General features: G+C 37.7%; 3 protein-coding genes across 3 annotated transcripts; 1 reads left to right on the top strand and 2 right to left on the bottom strand.

Annotated features, from left to right (window-relative positions):
* Window positions 1-905: 905 nt before the first annotated feature.
* Window positions 906-2,744, bottom strand: LOC112572059. The gene is made up of 5 exons (XM_025251574.1): window positions 2,643-2,744; window positions 2,381-2,479; window positions 1,814-1,930; window positions 1,450-1,553; window positions 906-1,024 (listed from the first exon to the last, which is right to left on the bottom strand). The coding sequence occupies exons 1-4, from the start codon at window positions 2,692-2,694 to the stop codon at window positions 1,471-1,473; spliced, it is 351 nt and encodes a 116-aa protein (XP_025107359.1). The 5' UTR covers window positions 2,695-2,744; the 3' UTR covers window positions 906-1,024; window positions 1,450-1,470.
* A 3,844-nt stretch (window positions 2,745-6,588) lies between these two features.
* On the bottom strand, window positions 6,589-9,536 carry LOC112572058. The gene is made up of 5 exons (XM_025251573.1): window positions 9,421-9,536; window positions 9,024-9,122; window positions 7,566-7,682; window positions 7,215-7,315; window positions 6,589-6,809 (listed from the first exon to the last, which is right to left on the bottom strand). The coding sequence occupies exons 1-4, from the start codon at window positions 9,473-9,475 to the stop codon at window positions 7,236-7,238; spliced, it is 351 nt and encodes a 116-aa protein (XP_025107358.1). The 5' UTR covers window positions 9,476-9,536; the 3' UTR covers window positions 6,589-6,809; window positions 7,215-7,235.
* Window positions 9,537-11,311: 1,775 nt separating this feature from the next.
* Window positions 11,312-14,578, top strand: LOC112572233. The gene is made up of 5 exons (XM_025251807.1): window positions 11,312-11,440; window positions 12,080-12,178; window positions 12,537-12,653; window positions 12,905-13,005; window positions 14,027-14,578. Exons 1-4 carry the CDS (start codon window positions 11,386-11,388, stop codon window positions 12,982-12,984), a joined length of 351 nt encoding a protein of 116 aa, XP_025107592.1. The 5' UTR covers window positions 11,312-11,385; the 3' UTR covers window positions 12,985-13,005; window positions 14,027-14,578.
* The last annotated feature ends 4,309 nt before the right edge of the window (window positions 14,579-18,887 follow it).

The following is an 18,887-nucleotide window of genomic DNA, read 5'->3' on the forward strand; positions in this document are numbered from 1 at the left end:
TGCCGCCCTTTCTTAAAGACCAGAATGAATGGTTTTTGTCTTTTTATGGATAATTATATATAGGTGATATAAAACTAACCTGTAAATTTCAGCCATTAAAACTTATGCGTTAATTAATTAACCGCTAGAATTTGTGTACTACGTCACGTTAGTGAACCGTTTATAACAGTCCCAGCAGTCAATAGAGAGAGAGAGAGTGTGTGCGAATTATTCGGACGCTGACAGTCTACATTTTTCTAATTATGACAAACTGTTACTTTAGTACGAAACTATCGCTCATTCTGTCTCTCTGTTTGGTGTTGACTGCTGGAAACCTTGTGAATGGTGCACTAGCGTGGCTTGAGTATAGTATGAAATGTATCTTCTAGAATCTAGATGAATTCAAATAACCACGAGCATGCTTATGCCTTCTTCGTAGTTGTAAAAGTCCAATGCATGCAATTCATTTTTTTTTTATAGAGAATAACAGAAAACCAAGTAAGATGGAAACAGCCAGTGATCAGACAAATAATGCACTCCGATCTTTTGAAGACAAATGTCGTATTGTTGCAATGATTTGATGTTTGGATATCGATGTCCATCTCTTTTTTTCTCTACCATTACATCTAACGTGCTTTGCATTTGATGTTCTATTCAACTTTTCTTCTTTTGTTTCATTCTTCGTTGCCCGTTCTTTAGAATCGCTAGAGGGAGGGAAAGCGGTAAAGCAAGGGGAGATAATATTAGGTGCATTCTGTGTATTGTAAGTATTTTGTGTTTGTGTATTGCGTGTATTATGAGTCTTCGCGCTGATGTCAATGTTTAGTATGCTTAGAGCAGTGACTCACTTCTTTACTCATTCCTGTACTTTCATACAAAAAACATGGTCAATGCATCAGAACTTCTTAAAAATTTATTTTTGATTAGCAGATCGTGGACTAGTCGGATGTGGGATTTTCTCTGTTCATCACTAACACTTTCATTAGCATGACAATGGGCTGAAGGCTGGAGATGTGATGTGATGCTATCCCACTGTTGTCAGCAACTAAAATAATAAAAGTCAGCAACAACACCTCAGTTTACATATGAGACTATGTAAGAATCTTAACTGCTGTTTATTATCGGAAAAAAGTCTTGAGACAGCTGTTGAACTTGTGTTACTCCAGTTTAGTATGATATATGTATTGTATGTATTAATATGCATTAATATACATGTATGCATGTATTAACGAACATCTGATACATGTGCATATAAAACATGTTTTTTTAATTTATGCTTTTGTTTATTTCCCACATGGATACATGAATGAGATCACTTGTTAAAACATTTCCTTACACTTATTCTGACTAAAAGATAACTAACTCCAGCCAAGTATGTCTCTCACTCTTACATTTGGCTAATACTAAGGTTATAAACATTTTCCTTACATTTTACCATGCTTATGTATATCCATGTACCTGAGTACTCACCTGTGTGCCTGATGTCAGTCTCTACCTGAACAACCACATCTTGCGGACAGCGCTGCGCTTAGAGTTGAGTGTGAAAGTGCCTCCAGTTCCAGAGTCCACAGGTTCTGAAAAATAAGCATTCTATATTACAAAAGAGACGGACAACAAAAAAAGTTATCTTGGATTTCTGTTATTCTTTATAGTCTAAAATATTTTGATTTCAAAGTTAGTATCGGTATATAGTAAAAAAGTATATTAATTAGTTTGTTATGAACTTATGACATAGACAAAAACAACTCATACACAAAGTTCCTACAAGCGGGTATCTAACATACATTTGCACACACCGGTAATACAGTAACTTAATATTTGCTGGTATCTTTACCACAGAGATTGGACACAGCCTTGTAGTCATCTTCACATTCACAAGTAGTCAGGCAGTAGGCACCCGACACACAGTTGTTTGCATTTTCCCCTGAACACTCCTGGCCTTGTGTCAGCACTGCAATCAGGTGTTGTTTGTTTACAGAACAGTACTTAGCATGCACACACACACACACACACAAACTTTTTCATACAATTTAGGGGTTTACTGAAATCAGATTTTCGTTACTTATTAACAAACGTAAAGGACACCTAGACTGTGTTATTTACCAGTTGCACAGTAATAACAAGTTATCGTGTAAATACAATTTTCAACTAAATTTGTCAGTCTTTTACAAATGAGAGAATACTTATTTTATACATTAAACTAATCAGGGAAATTTAATATAAACACTGTCTGGTTACCTGTTTTCTTAATAGTAGTAATGGGATAATTCGGTCATGGTAGGATCGGAACATTTGTCGCTTATAAAAATGCAAACTTGTGTAGCTGCACCTCTTTATTTTTTTATGTCAATATAGGATTTTAAAACATTTCTTGTCTTGTACAGTGAAAAGAAATACTTGCAGCACTTGGCATAGACTCTGTCACAGACAGCGCCAGTCACGCAGGTGTCGGCAGCAGAACAGGGGGAGCCTACTCCAACATTGGTGGCCGCTAGGGTCGCTGTAACAATATGGCATAGCAACAACACACAGCACCACCTTGTAGATGTTTTATCAGCATCATCAATAATTCTCCTTCAAACATTTTTGCTTATATCTATTTCAACTTACAGTGACTATCAAAATTGTTCATGGACAAGACAATATGTACAGGATGTACGTACGGTTAGCAGCCAGAAGAAGCAAGAAGCCAGTTCCAAGCAAAGCCAGCTCCATTCTCAGTTCAGTCGCAAAGGTCTTCCTGTCTAAAGATGGTTCAGATGATCTTCCGTGAAGAGGTCATGACATCACACACCCTTTTATATCTTTCCACCAAATGTAAGTGTGTTTGTGTGGGTAGGTGTGCTTATTAATCACAGTATCTGACATCAATGTCGTTTCCACACCTTTTGTGTCTTGTTTAGATCCCTGTATATTTTACTTACTTCTTGCAGGTGTCACCAAATCATTAGAAATTGACCTCACCCTTCATTGAGAATGGGTTAATCAATGCTTACCTTCTTCATAAATGATTCTAAAACTCTTTACTAAAGACAGCCTGACTGAGTTAATACCTAAAGCCACAATAAGGAAACGTGTGTGGTGATAACATCCTTGCAGAAATCTCTCTAATCAAAGTAAGCTCACTGTCAGCTGTTTCCTGTTTACAGCCACACACGTCTCAAACATATTTCTTCTTCTACTTAGTCGAGTAATCTTAGAGAGAGAGAGAAAGAGAAAGCTAAGTAATGACTTCCTTAATGTGAGTGCTCATTAGTCGATGACTGAATTAGTTGTGCTTTAGAGAAGCTTTCTTAAAACATTGATAGTTTATTCGCAAAAGACTCAACAGAATTTTTCTTTTTTCAAATTTTTTTTTTCCTTGCCGTTAAACGTATCTCTGTTTTCCTTTCTCGTCTCGGATGAATGGCTTTGTATAACTGTCTGCAGTTTTCGTTTCTATTTCTGCTGCGTAAGTCTTTTTCTTTCTCCATCCTCTTTTACCTTCGTATCAATTAATCTACAATGTATATTTTGTAACAACGAAAGTAACCTTCATCGACTCCATAGTATACTTTTCTCTAGACTAGCATACATTAAGTGCAATACCTTTTGGAATTGTCTTTTTATCCCACGCGTTTTCTCACTACAAAACACAAGACCTGTCCATACTGATAGAACTGACCTTCATTAAAACCCAAATATTTGTCTTTTGTCTCTTCACTTTAACTGAGGATCCATGTTGTCTTGAATATGGGGATATGAACACACTTGAAAAAGAACTGATTTATTTAGTGTGATGATGGTTTTGTACACTTCATGTCTTTTACCGAATGCAATCGGGATTTTGCTTCATTGTTTACCAGATTACAATGTGTTTTAGGCATTTACAAAGCCAAGTGCCGTTTATTGGTTAGTTTTCGTAATAATATTGAATAATCTGAAGTAAACAATAAACGCTGTTTAGCAATAGTCAGCAAATAAACGATGTCATTCATGTTTCTTGTTTTGTACTTACTAGGATAACGAGCAAGCAAAGAACAATGTCAAATATTGTTGGTTCGACTTTTCCCTGCCCTAGCTTTGTCAAAAGGGTTTATGTAAAGTTTTCTTATAGGTGAAAATCCCAAAAAATAAAATAAAGGGAAAGATTTCATGATTTAGAGATAAGCATATTGTAGGTATTCATGATTTTGTATTAACGGGACGGTGTGTAGTTGATTTTTGTTTTATAATAGTAGAAGTTCTTTAATTACACGACCTGGTTACACTATAAGGATGTAACTTCACAAAAATCAAATATTTAAATAAAAAATAATAAAGCAATCTGTTTAGCTTATCACATGGGTAGATCGAGGGTTTACGCCTGTGGTCCATCAGTCGTAAGTCATCCATTTGGTCGGTCGACTTGAGGTTTGGATAACCAAAAGTTGCAGTCTCCAAGAGTGACATACAAGACCACTAGAAAATAAAATAAAAGATGTTCCTGAAATAAAAGGCAGTAAAACTGTTGAGAAATGACGGAAATAAAGAGATTTTTTTGTTAGAATTAATAATGCTGCAATAGTTCATATTATCATGCATTTTTAATTCTCAAACGAGGCTTTAACATAACAAGGTCTCATCGCATTCTCTTTTTTTAAGAGGATAGGTGAAGATATATATATAGCATTGTATGCAAGGGGAGAAATTCCCATAACTCAGTATAATGTTTTCTTGTCCAATTTACTTCCATTTGAAATGCTTTCTTGACCTACAAACAGGTCAAAAAGGGTCAAAGAGATACTTGAAACGAACAGATTGTAAGGGATTTTCTAAATTACTTGCTTCCCTACTCCGAAAGAATTTCGTGAAAGAGCATCCGTTCGTTTCCTGATATGATTTAAATTTGTTTGATAGCCGTGAATTCATTACAAATAAGAGAAGGATAACAAAAAGCTGCTGATCTCATTATTTGATAATTAGTTAGTAATCGTCCTTTTTCTTTTCTGACCTTTTGTAGTTTGAATGAATACTCGTAATTCCAAGAGTCTGTACTTAATTTTTTTTAGTTTAGACAGGAATGTTACACATCGTCTTGTAATTCCAGTGCAACTTCACTAATGATGATGTCCCAGTTCTCTGCAGCAAATTATTTTTCATCACAGGTGCTGATGACGTCAGTGGTGATACTGGAGACGTTAGTGGTGCATCAAGTGCCTGCAGTCATACTACGAATACAGTGTGCGATAAAGTCTATGAAAAGTGTTGTGTTTCCTTTATTCTCCAATGAAGAAATTGTGTCTTTTTTCTGAAGGATGAATATAACCTAGGCAAGAATGCACATTTGACTATAAGGCCAGTATTTATGGCCGTTATTACATGTATGGGTGTGTCCATTGTTAGCTGTACAGTAAGTTTTCGACATTAATAGCCTAGAATTTGAAATGCACATAGACCTAAAAGAATATTTACAGATGAATATCGTGTAACCAGCCAGTCGAAATTGTCAACTACAGCAGCCAACTTTTTAAATTAAATTTATATATATGTATAATGTGTTATATAACTGTAGTTGATTATACTGTGGTGTTGGGATCTTCTATCAAAAGGTAGTGTTTAAAACTAAATAAAAACAAATTTTCCCTTGTTTTTAGTATAATGCAGCGCAAGCATTTCATCTACGCAGTGACCAACACGTAGACAAGTTAAATTAAATGTCCTTTAACTATGTAGCATTGTATGATCCTACATTTTTGTTTTGGTTAGGATTTGTGTTCCCATGTACTGAAATCAGCTTCTGAAATCGGTAATTTTCGGCTTTCTAGACTATTTAAAAATTATTTTACATATAAAGACATTTTATACCATTCACTTACAAAATATTCTGTAGAGACGACCTCAGAAAAAAAGTTGGTCACGTGTTTAAGTTAAGGAGCCTTAAAGGAAGCTAAAAGCTGACTTTTTCTCTTTTACAAGGCGCCATGTATTAGAAATACTTGATCTCCATAAAAATTCCGGCATCGGTCAGAAAAAATTCTTTTTGTCTCTGAACAAAAATTATTTATCTAGCTGACTCTAGTCAAAATATGTCCAACTGTAGAAGTCTTCGTTTGCTTCTTTGTGCTTATTCATCCTCTTGTTATACTTCTTCCCCTCCCTCCCAATGTGTTTGTGTGTGCTTATGTGTATGTGTGTGTTAGTGTGTGTGTTTGTGTGTTATGTGTGTACGTGTTTCTGTCTATGTGTATGTGTTCTGACTATGTGGCTAAACGTTTTATTTACTCGTTTTTTTATGTCGGATAAAGAAACCGCTTATTAAAGATATCAGCGAATGTAAGCAGGGACCTAAAATACAAAAAAATGTTTTCCTTTTCTAAAACTGATCAGTCACTTTGCACATTATATATTTATATCTATAAATTATTTCAATGACTAAAGTAGGAAAAGCCTACACAGAAGCAAATGTAAACAACTGAGTTCTCAAGCTATTCCTCCTAAAATATTAAGTTATTGTATTTTGTGTTTGTATACTGTGTCTATTTTATGTGTTCGCGCTGATGTAAATGTGAATGTTCGGTATGGTTAAAGCAGTCCTACACTTCTTTCATCATTCCTATACTTTCATACAAGAAAAACAGTCAATGCATCAATGCTTTACATTTTATTTCTGATTAAACACATCGTGGATAAGTCGGATGTGTGATTTTCTCTGTGTCTCGCTAACACTTTCATCTGGTCACAGACTGATGCTTCTCCGTGACACAGAGCTTCATGATAATCACACAGAGCATGGCAGCAACACAGTCATCAGCTGACGATGGACAGACAGCTGCAGATGTGCTGTGGTACTCTCCAACTGGTGTCAACGACTAAAAAAATAAAAATAATAAAAATCATCAACAATATGTCAGTTGACATATTGAACCATGTAAGAATCTCAACTGCTGTTTAATATTAAGTAAACAATAGTGTTTTAATAGCTTTTGAACTATTGTTGCTCAAGTTTAGTATTGTGTTTATATGTGTATGTATTAACCAACACATATATATATATACACCTACAAATGCATGCTTATTATGCACTTATTTCTCGTATGGGTAAGTAAATGCGATTACTTTCTACAAACATTTTCTTAAACTTATTTTGTTTCAAACGATTAACTAACTCTGGCGAAAGTATGTCTCTTACTCCGACATTTGGATAATAAATAGGCTAGTAAAATATAGTTGACATTTTATCATCCTTATTTACAGCTACATGCCTAACTACTTACCTGTCTGCCCAGTAGGAGTCTCTACCAAGTCATCCACATCTTTTTATGAGTGTTGCGCTTAGAGTTTCGGATGATGTCTCCAGTGCCAGAGTTTGCAGGTTCTAAAAAAATAAAAACTTTATATAAAAAAGAGAGGAAAACAAAAAGTATTTTCTCACATTTGCGTTTTTCTTTATAGTTTTGAAAATTTTGATATCAAAGTTTGAACAAGTATGATATAAAGAAAGTGTAATAATTAGCTCTTTATGACAGACACATACAAGACTCATACACACAGTTCGTACAAACGGGTGTCAAACATACAATTGACATACCCGTAATTCAGAATTTTAATATTTGTTATATCTTTACCACAGAGATTGGACACAGCCGTATAGTCATCTTCACATTCACAAGTAGTCAGGCAGTAGGCACCCGACACACAGTTGTTTGCATTTTCGCCTGAACACTCCTGGCCTTGTGTCAGCACTGCAATCAGGTGTTGTTTGTTTACAGAACAGTACTGAGCACACAGACACACACACTCACACATACACATAAACACACGCACACCATGACTGTGGTATCAGTTGTACAGAAATAACAAGTTATCGTATAAATACAATTTTCAACTAAATTTGTTGCTTATTTCATTTGACTTTTTCCTTCACCTGGGATTTTTTTTTTTTTACAAATAAAAGAATAATTATTAGTTAATGTCAATAGTCAGGACAATGCTATATAGACCCTGATTAATTTTAAAGCCTTTACATTAATAGTTATCAGTGGTTATTTCGGGTCATGATAGGATGGTAACATTTGTCGCTTACTTATAGTAAATGAAAACTTGTGTAGCTAAAATTCCACATCTTGACCTCTAACTTTCTACAGTTCGCAGGAGTTCTAAATGCAATTAAACAGTTTCAAAATAAATTACAGATCAAAAACTGAGGAACTGAGGAAAGAAAAGAAAAGGTACGGGAGATAATTTGTAAGGGGAATAAATCGGTACAATTAATGCTTGGAAATTCTGACTCCTTGCCTAGTGGAATTGTGAAATTGGACTCTACCTTTGAAAACATACCATGGAAACTTGTTTTTAACAAATGCCATAAGACAACATCTGATAACCAACTAAAATGGTTCCAGTTAAGACTTCTCCTTAGAATTTTGTCAACTAACAGGTTTCTCTTTATAAGAATGATTGTTAATTCCCCCAAATGTGCTAGATATCTTAACGATGTAGAGACAATAAGTCATCTGTTATGGCAATGTCAACTTGTTAGTGCTTTCTGGAGAGATTTACATTCAGTCATGATTAGTAAATGTACAACACTAAGAAATTTTAATTTTTCTGAAAAACTTATTTTATTTGGTGTACAGGACACATTTGTACGGTCAAAGTGTTAGACCTAATTATCTTGTTAGCAAAATATTTCATTTATGTATGCAAATGGAAAAACGATATACCCTCTCTACATGCCTTTTTGAAGATTGTAAAATACAGATATAATATAGAAAGATACCATACTATTTTAGGTAATGAATTAGACCTATTTGAAGTTATTTGGAAACCATATTAAAAATTATTAATATAAGCGCAATTAGTGGAAGCTGGGATGTTCTCTGTCACTTCTTCTAAACATCTTTCCTCTTCACTCTTTTCTCCCTTTCTATACTGAATGAATCTAGTAATCAATGTCATAAATGTCATATATGTTGTGCTATTAAAAAAAAAGAAAACTTGTGTAGCTGAATTTTTATTTTCTTTCTAGTCAATATTGGATTTTAAAACATTTCTTGTCTTGTAGAGTCAAAAGAAATACTTGCAGCACTTGGCATAGACTCGGTCACAGACAGCGCCAGTCACGCAGGTGTCGGCAGCAGAACAGGGGGAGCCTACTCCAACATTGGTGGCCGCTAGGGTCGCTGTAACAACATGGCATAGCAACAACACACAGCACAACAGCAACCACAAGCACCAAACACACCTTTGAGGGTGACGTGGCGCCAACTACCAAAAAAGATATATATATAGGAAAAATACTAATATTAACAAACAAGTGTGATTACTCAGGTGTTATGTGCAGTTATCTGTAAACAGAAAAAAACGCGCTTATAAGTTTTTTTTCAGCGACATAAATATTTATGTTTATGAGACCAACATGTCTTTTTGAACTACATAAATTGTTGCATAAGGCAGACGATATGTATAGGATGTACTTACGGTTAGCAGCCAGAGCAAGAAGCAAGAAGACAGTTTCAAGCAAAGCCAGCTCCATGCTCAGTCGCAGAGGTCTTCCTGTCTAACGATGGTTCAGATGATCTTCAGAGATGTGGTGATGCCATCGCACACCCTTATATATCTTTCTACTGAAAGTGTAGACAGTGTGCGTGTGTGTGTGTGTGAGAGAGAGAATAAATCCTAGTATCTGACATCAATGTCATTTCCACACCTTTTGTGTCTTCTTTACAGCTCTCTATATTTGGCTTACTTCAAGTAGGTGGCAGCAAATCGTTAGAAATTGATATCAACAGTCATTGATGATGGGGTAATCAAAGGTTACCCTCTTCATAAATGATTCTAAAAGCCTTTACGAAAGACAGAAATCTCTGTAGTCAAAGTAAGCTCACTGCCAGCTGTTTGCTGTTTATAGCCACACGTGTCTCATATATATGTCTTTTCCTTCTTAGTCCGGGAATCTTAGAGAGAGAGAGAGAAGTAATGACTTCCTTTATGTCAGTGCTAATTAGCCGATGATTGAATTAGTGATGATTTAGGGAAACTTTCTTAAAGAATGCATAGTTTTTATTATTGCTAAAGATATTTTCAACGGAATCTTTCTTTTTCTCCTTTTTTTGCTTTCCGTTTAACTTACCTCGGCTTTTTTTCTCGTCTCCGATAAATTGTTTTGTATAACTGTCTGCACTGTTCCTCTTCTATCTCTGCTCCGTAGGTCTTTTTCTTTCCCCATCCTTTCTCTTCAACTTCGTATCAGTTAATCTACAATGTATATTTTGTAACAACGAAAGTAACCTTCATCGACTCCATTGTATACTTTCCTCTAGAGCATTCATTGAGTACAATACTTTAAGGGATGCTCTTTGCACACGGTGCTTTGTACTTCTTTAGTTTCATCAGTCATTGGAGACCGATTTTTACACTGATGCAAAATATTTATTGGGATGAACCTCTATCTGTCGGTGCGAGAAAAATAAGCTTTTGTGGTTTTTATGGGGTGTAGCTTAGAAAATAACTAGTGTCAAAGCAGTCTATGACTGACTTATAAATCCATCCACTATATTTACTTCGATCATGTTTTCGATTACAGCTCCTGTTTGGGTACACAATTTGCAGTTTGTACATAACTGATCATAGAAATGATAGAAAACAAACTTCGTTTCACAGAAGACTAACAGTTTGATGTTATCACTGTGAGGGATGCACTGACAGTACACACCAGCAAACACTTTCTCCCACGCGTTCTTTCTCTCTACAAAACACATGGAAAACTGCAGACAGTTATACAAAGCCATTCATCCGAGATGAGAAAGGAAAACGTAGGAAAGTTGAACGGCAAGGAAAAAAAAAGAAAAAAGAAATTTCAGTTTTAAATGTCTTCTGCGAATAAACTATCACTTCACTAAATCATCACTAATTTAATCATCGACTAATCAGCACTCACATCAAGGAAGTCATTACTTCTCTCTCTCTCTAAGATTCCCGGACTAAGTAGAAGAAGAAATATGTATGAGACGTGTGTGGTTGTAAACAGGAAACAGCTGACAGTGAGTTAACTTTAATTTGACAGATTTCTGCGAGAATGTTGCCACCACTCACGTTTCCTTATTGTGGCTTTAGGTATTAACTCAGTCAGGCTGTCTTTAGTAAAGGGTTTTAGAATTATTTATGAAGAAGGTAAGCACGATAAACCCATTATCATGACCGATGAGATCAGTTTCTAATGGTTTGGTGACACCTACAAGAAGTAAGCCAGATATAGAGGGCGCTAAATAAGACAGAACGTGTGGAAACGACATTGATGACAGATCCTGTGATTAATACTCTCTCTCTCACACACCCAAACTGTCTACACTTTCATCAGAAAGATATATAAGGGTGTGGTATCATCACCTCATCACTGAAGATCATCTGAACCATCTTTAGACAAGAAGACCTTTGAGACTGAGAATGGAGCTGGCTTTGCTTGGAACTGTCTTCTTGCTTCTTGCTCTGGCTGCTAACCGTACGTACATCCTATACACATCGTCTGCCCTATGCAACAATTTAAGTAGTTTGAAAAAAAATTTTAGACTCATAAACAGAATTATTTATGACACTGATAAAAAAATATAATTATAGACACGCTGATAATTTCCATAAAATTGTGAAGAGAAACTGAGTGAAGCTGGAGTTTTCAGGGTGGCGTTAACGGTCGGTCAGCCTGGAGTAAATTTTAGCCACAAGAAGCTCATCTGTCTGTTTGACTTATTGCAAAAAGTTATTTTTTTTTTGTTTACAGCTTAAACGCATAAATACTAATAAATAGTTTTTACATTCACTTGACGCAAACACACACAAGCTAGCATCAATCTTAAAAGCTATGAAACCTAAAATTCATGACCATCTAATACATTACAGAATTAAACATCCTAAAATAGGCATTGCACTTGCTTTCATCGCTTCTTGTCTGAGTTTTACACAGGTTTAAAGTAAACGGCCTAATATACCTCAGTAATGTCAGGTGTTTGTTGATATTAATATTTTTACTTTTTATTTATATATACTGAATTTTTATAGTTTGTTCCACGTCACCCTCAAGGACATCTTTGGAGCTTGTGGTTGCTGTGGTGCTGTGTGTTGTTGCTATGCCATGTTGTTACAGCGACCCTAGCGGCCACCAACGTTGGAGTAGGCTCCCCCTGTTCTGCTGCCGACACCTGCGTGACTGGCGCTGTCTGTGACAGAGTCTATGCCAAGTGCTGCAAGTATTTCTTTTCACTGTACAGGACAGGATTTCAAAAATCCAATAATTGTCTAGTGACATTCTTTAATAATAATTCTTCCATTTATAAAATACTGACATGTAAAGAAAAAGCCAAATAAAATAAAATAACTGACAAATTTAGTAGAAAATTGTATTATTACTGTAACTTGTTTTTACTGTACAACTGATACCACAGTCGCGATGTTCTTCAGGTTTGTTATTAAGTGGCGCAAACCTGATCTCAGTAAACCCCAAAACTGTATGAAAGTGTGGTTTTGTGTGTTTATATATAATTATATGTGTGTGTGTCTGTGTGCTAAGTACTATTGTGTAAACAAACAACACCTGATTGCAGTGCTGACACAAGGCCAGGAGTGTTCAGGCGAAAATGCAAACAACTGTGTGTCGGGTGCCTACTGCCTGACTACTTGTGAATGTGAAGATGACTATACGGCTGTGTCCAATCTCTGTGGTAAAGATATAACAAATATTAAAATTCTGAATTACGGGTATGTCAATTGTATGTTTGACACCCGTTTATACGAACTGTGTGTATGAGTCTTGTATGTGTCTGTCATAAAGCGCTAATTATTACACTTTCTTTATATCATGCTGATTCAAACTTTGATATCAAAATTTTCAAAACTATAAAGAAAAACGCAAATGTGGGAAAATACTCTTTTTACATCTCTTTATATATATATAATTGTTATTTCTTTTAAGAACCTGCAAACTCTGGCACTGGAGACATCATCCGAAACTCTAAGCGCAACACTCATAAAAAGATGTGGATGACTTGGTAGAGACTCCTACTGGGCAGACAGGTAAGTAGTTAGGCATGTAGCTGTAAATAAGGATGATAAAATGTAAACATTTTACTAACCTGTTTGTTATCCAAATTTCAAAGTGAGTTACATACTTTTGCCAGAGTTAGTCATCCGTTTTAGACAAAATTAGTGTACGAAAATATGCGTACAAAATGTTCTCATTTACTTACTCATATGGGAAAATAAACAATGCACCAAAAAACATGCATTTGTAGGTATATATGTGCTGCCTAATAGATACATGTATAAATGGTACACGGACTTTTCGCCGACGGACGTTTCGCCGCCGGACGTTTCGGAGCCGGACGTTTTGCCGACGGACGTTTCGCCACCGGACGTTTCGAGTCGGACCATTTGCCGACCGGCGTTTCGCCGCCGGACGTTTCGGCGCGGGGGCACTTTCATTTCAGCATTTCACGCGGGACCTTTAGCCGAAGTCAAGTGTGGGACGCCCTTCGCTACACATTTCTCTCGCCATTGTATCAATGTATCAGTGAACTCTCTCTCACTATCCCTCCTCATGTGAACCGTTAGCTCACACATTTCTCTCGCCATTGTATCAATGTTTTTTCTCAAAGCTGTTGCGCATAATCTGTGACAATCACAGTGAACTGTCTGTGAAGTCTGTGTGTAAAATTTGTTTGAAATAAGAATTATTGGTGTAATCTAGTAGTTTACTTTCATTCTTTGAGAAGTAAGTAAGCTCTCTCTCTCTCTGACATAATGCGACGAAACGTCCGGCGGCGAAACGCCGGTCGGCAAAACGTCCGACTCCGAAACGTCCGGCGGCGAAACGTGCAGTCGACAAAACGTCCGGCTCCGAAACGTCCGGCGGCGAAACGTCCGTCGGCAAAACGTCCGCACACGGTATAAAGACCATACGGAACTTGAGAAACAATAGTTCACGAGCTGTTTAAACACTATTTTTACTTAATATTAAACAGCAGTTGAGATTCTTACATGGTCTAAAATTTTAACTGACACATTGTTAATGATTTTTGTTATTTTATTATTTTAGTCGCTGACAACAGGTGGAGACCCCGACAGCACTTTCCAGCTTTCTGTCCATCGTCATGCTGATGACTCTGTACCCGCCATGCTTTAGCAGTCATCTACATTAGAAAAATATTTGCCTATAAATAATCAGTAATTATTATAACAAGCTCTGTGCTATAAAGAAAGATCAGCCTGTGATCAGATGAAAGTGTTAGGGAGAAACAGAAAAAATCACACATCTGACTAGTCCGTGATGTGTTTCAACTTGTCCAAACCTTGTTTGTTATTTGATTTCTGAGAAGCCAGTACTGGTTCTGAGATGGACATGGACTGATTGCTTTTTGAATGTGAGGACTCCATGTGATGTATCCTCTTGACAACTACTACCACTGTAACGAGTGCTACAGTAAAGTCTTATACAAGCATTTTGCTCTAATTCCTCGCCACTTTCAATTAAAAACTAAATTTCCCATGGTGCACCTTGTTGTCTAACCGCGGCTATTCGACAGTATTTTCACTGGATGTTTAGTGAATTAGTGCAAATTATAAATCAGAATTAAAATTTTAAAAAGCTCTGAAGCATTGACTGTTTCATGCTTGAAAGTTTGGGAAGGATGAAAGAAGTGTAGCACTGTGCTAAGCATACCGAACTTTTGCATTTACATAAGCACGAACATATAGCACACTTATTCACAAGACACATACAAAACACAAAATATAATTCACAGAATGCACAGGCCTAATAACTAAAAGCTCAAATAAAATGCCTAAAGTACTAAAGAACTATGCAACCTACACATCAATGAAGTTAATCAGTTCTTTTGTGAGTGTTTATTTCAGGGCAACATGGATTCTCTTGTTTTTGATACAGGTCACTTCGCACTTTGTCTTGTTGTCGGTGTCTCTGTCATAAAGTGGAAATTATTATAGTTTTGACCTTTTTCTAAATTATTAGATTGATATTCATAATACAACAGGTTTTTGATGAAATCAAAAGTCATTCCTCAACATTTTTTTCAAAAGAAGACATGATAATCATAAATGTAAGTAAACGTTTGCATTATTTATGACAAAACCAACGTTTCACTTTGATTTTATTTTGTTTCGGCAAATTCTTCCAGACTAACCCCACGATATCTTTCTTGTAATTGGTGGTCTCCATCTCTATTTTCTATGTCAATCTCTTAGTCATTTTTTTAAAGTTTATCTCTTTTTTAACAAGAACAAGAACAAGAACAAGAACAAGAACAAGAACAACAGCAACAAGAACAGGAGTAATCTTTTTCCCGAACACTCAACTAGAAGCAGGAGGAGGCCAGCAGATGTACTTTGCTGAATGTGATGAACTAAAAGCCACGGCTGCATCCCACCTACAGCAAGTTTCAGCGCCATTTTGTGAGCGGCAGATGTCATGTGTCGCTGATCTCAGGTGACCAGACGTCCAGCTTTTGACCTCGTGTCCCGCCTGCTCATGAAATGTCCGGGCGGGACGACCAATGTCCCGCTTTCTGGCAAGTCCATCAATGTCCCGCTTGTCTTTAAAAATCTGAATACCGTAAACTGATTCGCATCCGCGCCTTTGTTTTAGCTTTTACCTTTTGGTGGTGTCTTGTTGATCCCGATTTATTTTTCGTTGCTCTGCGGGCTCCGGTGTTTGACCCGTGACGACAATGACCTGCCGGCCGACATCTTATTGCACGCGCCGCTGGTACATCGCTGGTGGTCGTCTGCTCGTCCCTCGTAATAAAGGTGTCAGCTTCTTTGGTTACGGTTGTCCAGTGGCATTAACTTTCATCCCTACCCTACCCCACGCCAGCTGACTACACACCAAACCTAGTGATAATGGAATGGACAACAAATAAGTACACAATGGCTTTCACCTGCCGACTTTGTTGTGTAAAGTGAAGCTTTTTGAAGTCGCTCACTTTCCTTTGTAGGCAGCCTCCCCCTTTGCCCTCTAACGACTCCATCAGACATGTCAGTCTGTTATTATTTTTTGTCTTTTCACTTTCTCTGTGTTAGAATGCTACAGACTGCCGATTTCTAACTCTGTTGTACTTGATATAATAATTTTTTTAGAAAATTAACCTAGGCTGATGTTAAAAACATGAAAACAAGTGCATTTTACATTTTGGCAGACGATGCCGATCCAAAGGCATCCACAGGCCGAACTTAAGCCCACCCGTGGTATAGAGTTGTAGACTAATGTAGTTTGCTGGGTGATGGAGAAACGGGAAGAGAAAGTTTGATTGTGTCGTGAAGTAACTATAGGAAACAAGCTCCTCTGACATCTCACTCAGGGCTTAGAGGTTGCGGTGCAAGCGGCGGGCCCCATCCTCTCCATTCACAGAGTGGCCATACATCAGTAGCATACCTATCTCTTTACTGTCAATTCCAACTTGCTTGCAGCTCCCCCAAGTGGCACATTAATTCAGAGACCTCAATGCACGAATGTTCTTCTAGAATCTAGAATCTAGACGGTTCATGCACGATAAATCATTGTGTCCAGCGGCCCTCTGACACCTGGCCCGCTACCCCGACGGCCCCGCCTACCTTCGGCCTGGAAATTGTAGACTGCAGACTTGAACCTTAACATCTGCAGGTGTAATGCTTGGGTGTTCCGTCTTTAAACCAGAAAAAGAAGAAGGAAAACAATCCACTGACCAAGGCCGTGCCCCATTCACAACCGCGGGCCTACACCAGACATCAGACCCTCCTGCCATCTCATCAAGCCTACATCAGCACATTTCCCCTCATCTCTCGGCATTTCGTCCTCCCGCGTATTTTCCGCTGCCCGGCAGTTAAAGGTGGAAGCACTGAAAGGACTTTTAATAGTGAAGTGCAACAACAGCTAAAATTCGGGAAGTCTTTGTGAAAATGTTTTTGACACTATCTTGCAAGAACCGAACTTTACAAGGAGATTCATGGTCTATGACAGGGGTGGGCAATTGATTTTCCCAAGGGGCCGCATGAAAAATTAGGATGGTTTTAGAGGGCCGGACTAATAAAGTTAACTTAGTTTTACCCAATACTGTATATATAGTGCATATACTGGCGGGCGGTCCAGCGGGCGGGCCGGTCAGAGACAGGAGGCGGGCCAGATCCGGCCCGCGGGCAGGCCTTTGGCCAGGTCTGGTCTATGAAGTACGCTTTCGAAGCAACAGCCTCGCAAGGTGACGAATGTGCCGGATTATCGTCGATAATTTGTTACAGCGCCTCACTTGCACGTCCTCAAAGTTGGCTGAGCTGGAGATAAGGTATTAATATTTATATTTAAATTTAAAAAAAACAGTTTTCTTTTTAAAACGGAATACTGTAGTGGCGTGGACAGATCTGCCGTTGAAAGCCTCACTACTCGGCAAAAGTCAGAGGAAAGGCTTCTCCCCCCACCTCCTTTTTCGGCTTTCTTTGTCGGTGACATCTGGTCACCTTACGCTGATCACATCTCTGTCTGTCCTCCCTGGTTAATTGTTTGGTTGATTTAGTAGGTTAGTGCTTAAGTACTTCCTCTTTGGAATGTATTCACACTGAGAGGACGTAGTCACGGGTAGGGGTGGGGTGGGAACAGATGTCACATATATATTTCATTCTTTCCAGCGACTCCGAGCAAGTAGAACAGATGTCACATATATAAAATATATTGAGGACCATTGCTGTATTTGATAAACCTAGATTTATCTCTATGACCTATCGAACCTGGACTTGGTGGACTTTATACCACAGAAATTATGTTTGATGTTTTGTTTGTGCTTCTATATCGGCACACTTCAATAAACTGTATACAGAAAGGTTAAATACTAGTTTAGCAAAATTAATAATTATAAGTGAAGTGCATGTTGTCTTAAGCCTTAAAAAAGGACTTTTGTACTCATGAGTTTCTGTTGCTGTATGCTTCATGTTTACATTTGCTACAAAATCGGTTGGAGCTGAAATGATTTAGTGCAAATGCCTGCTCCATTTTTCTAAAAAAATATTTCTCCCTTGTTATCGCACCTTAGCCCAATTCCAAACATTACTAAAGGAAAGCACCAAAAATCTTCATGGTTTTTGTTTATTTGTTTTTTCTTTATGTCTTGATATTGATTGAAAGTCCCCACTGGCAAAAAGATTTTCATGTCACCGTTCAAGCAGATTCTTAGAGAACAATACTGTACTACAAGCACTAAACTTGTTTGAGTGAAACTGCCGTGCTGTCGGACAAGAAAACGCATTCTTCAAGTTGCCTCAAACCCTGCACTAGACGCTTTCAACAGCACCTTTGAACTCTAACCCCGACACTAGACCTTACGAAACGGGGGACGCATCCAAATTCCTTCCACTGCTGGCCTTAGGTACCCCGTCTCCAGCTCCCACCCCACTGGGCCTGCATTTTGTCAATCATCGGAACTGTTTGACTGTTGTCGCTGTCGTTAACGTAGTTTCAGAACGCGACAGCCAGCGATGTGTTCGACAACGTAAACCTCACGTACACCTGTCACCAGGTAGGCTACAAGCTCTGCACAGACATGACAGTCCCATCAGTACCAGCAATAGACAGGAGGACATTCCTGATACAACATACGTACTCCAAAGTCTTAAATCATCATATCTCAGTATCTCAATATCGTGAGTATCACTCAGTTGGAGACGTGGAATAGGCAATCCCACAGACACCTGGTTCTTCAACACCTGTGTGCTAGCAGGTGAGAAAACAAAAGGCATCGCTTTACTTCAAAAGACACTTTACCCCTGTGGTACTATTTAACATCAGATCACAGCTTCGTCTGAGCTGTACCGAAGAGGTAAATGTTACTAAAGGAAGAAAACGGCTTCCGAAAATTCCCCACCCGTCCTTCTTCTTCATTCTGTTACAATCATTTCATTCTTTCCAGCGTTCCTTTGTC

Source organism: Pomacea canaliculata, linkage group LG9 (assembly GCF_003073045.1).
Source record: "Pomacea canaliculata isolate SZHN2017 linkage group LG9, ASM307304v1, whole genome shotgun sequence".
NCBI classification, from domain to species: domain Eukaryota; kingdom Metazoa; phylum Mollusca; class Gastropoda; order Architaenioglossa; family Ampullariidae; genus Pomacea; species Pomacea canaliculata.

Bases quoted from the DNA above. Each gene is read 5' to 3' on its own strand.
- LOC112572059 (XM_025251574.1), bottom strand. From the start codon at position 2,694: ATGGAGCTGGCTTTGCTTGGAACTGGCTTCTTGCTTCTTCTGGCTGCT. The intron at 2,480-2,642 runs GTACGTACATCC...ATATTGTTACAG, and splicing joins GCTTCTTCTGGCTGCTAACC to CGACCCTAGCGGCCACCAAT. The intron at 1,931-2,380 runs GCAAGTATTTCT...ACCTGATTGCAG, and splicing joins CAGAGTCTATGCCAAGTGCT to TGCTGACACAAGGCCAGGAG.
- LOC112572058 (XM_025251573.1), bottom strand. From the start codon at position 9,475: ATGGAGCTGGCTTTGCTTGAAACTGTCTTCTTGCTTCTTGCTCTGGCT. The intron at 9,123-9,420 runs GTAAGTACATCC...ATGTTGTTACAG, and splicing joins TCTTGCTCTGGCTGCTAACC to CGACCCTAGCGGCCACCAAT. The intron at 7,316-7,565 runs GTAAAGATATAA...TTATTTTTTTAG, and splicing joins GGCTGTGTCCAATCTCTGTG to AACCTGCAAACTCTGGCACT.
- LOC112572233 (XM_025251807.1), top strand. From the start codon at position 11,386: ATGGAGCTGGCTTTGCTTGGAACTGTCTTCTTGCTTCTTGCTCTGGCT. The intron at 11,441-12,079 runs GTACGTACATCC...ATGTTGTTACAG, and splicing joins TCTTGCTCTGGCTGCTAACC to CGACCCTAGCGGCCACCAAC. The intron at 12,179-12,536 runs GCAAGTATTTCT...ACCTGATTGCAG, and splicing joins CAGAGTCTATGCCAAGTGCT to TGCTGACACAAGGCCAGGAG.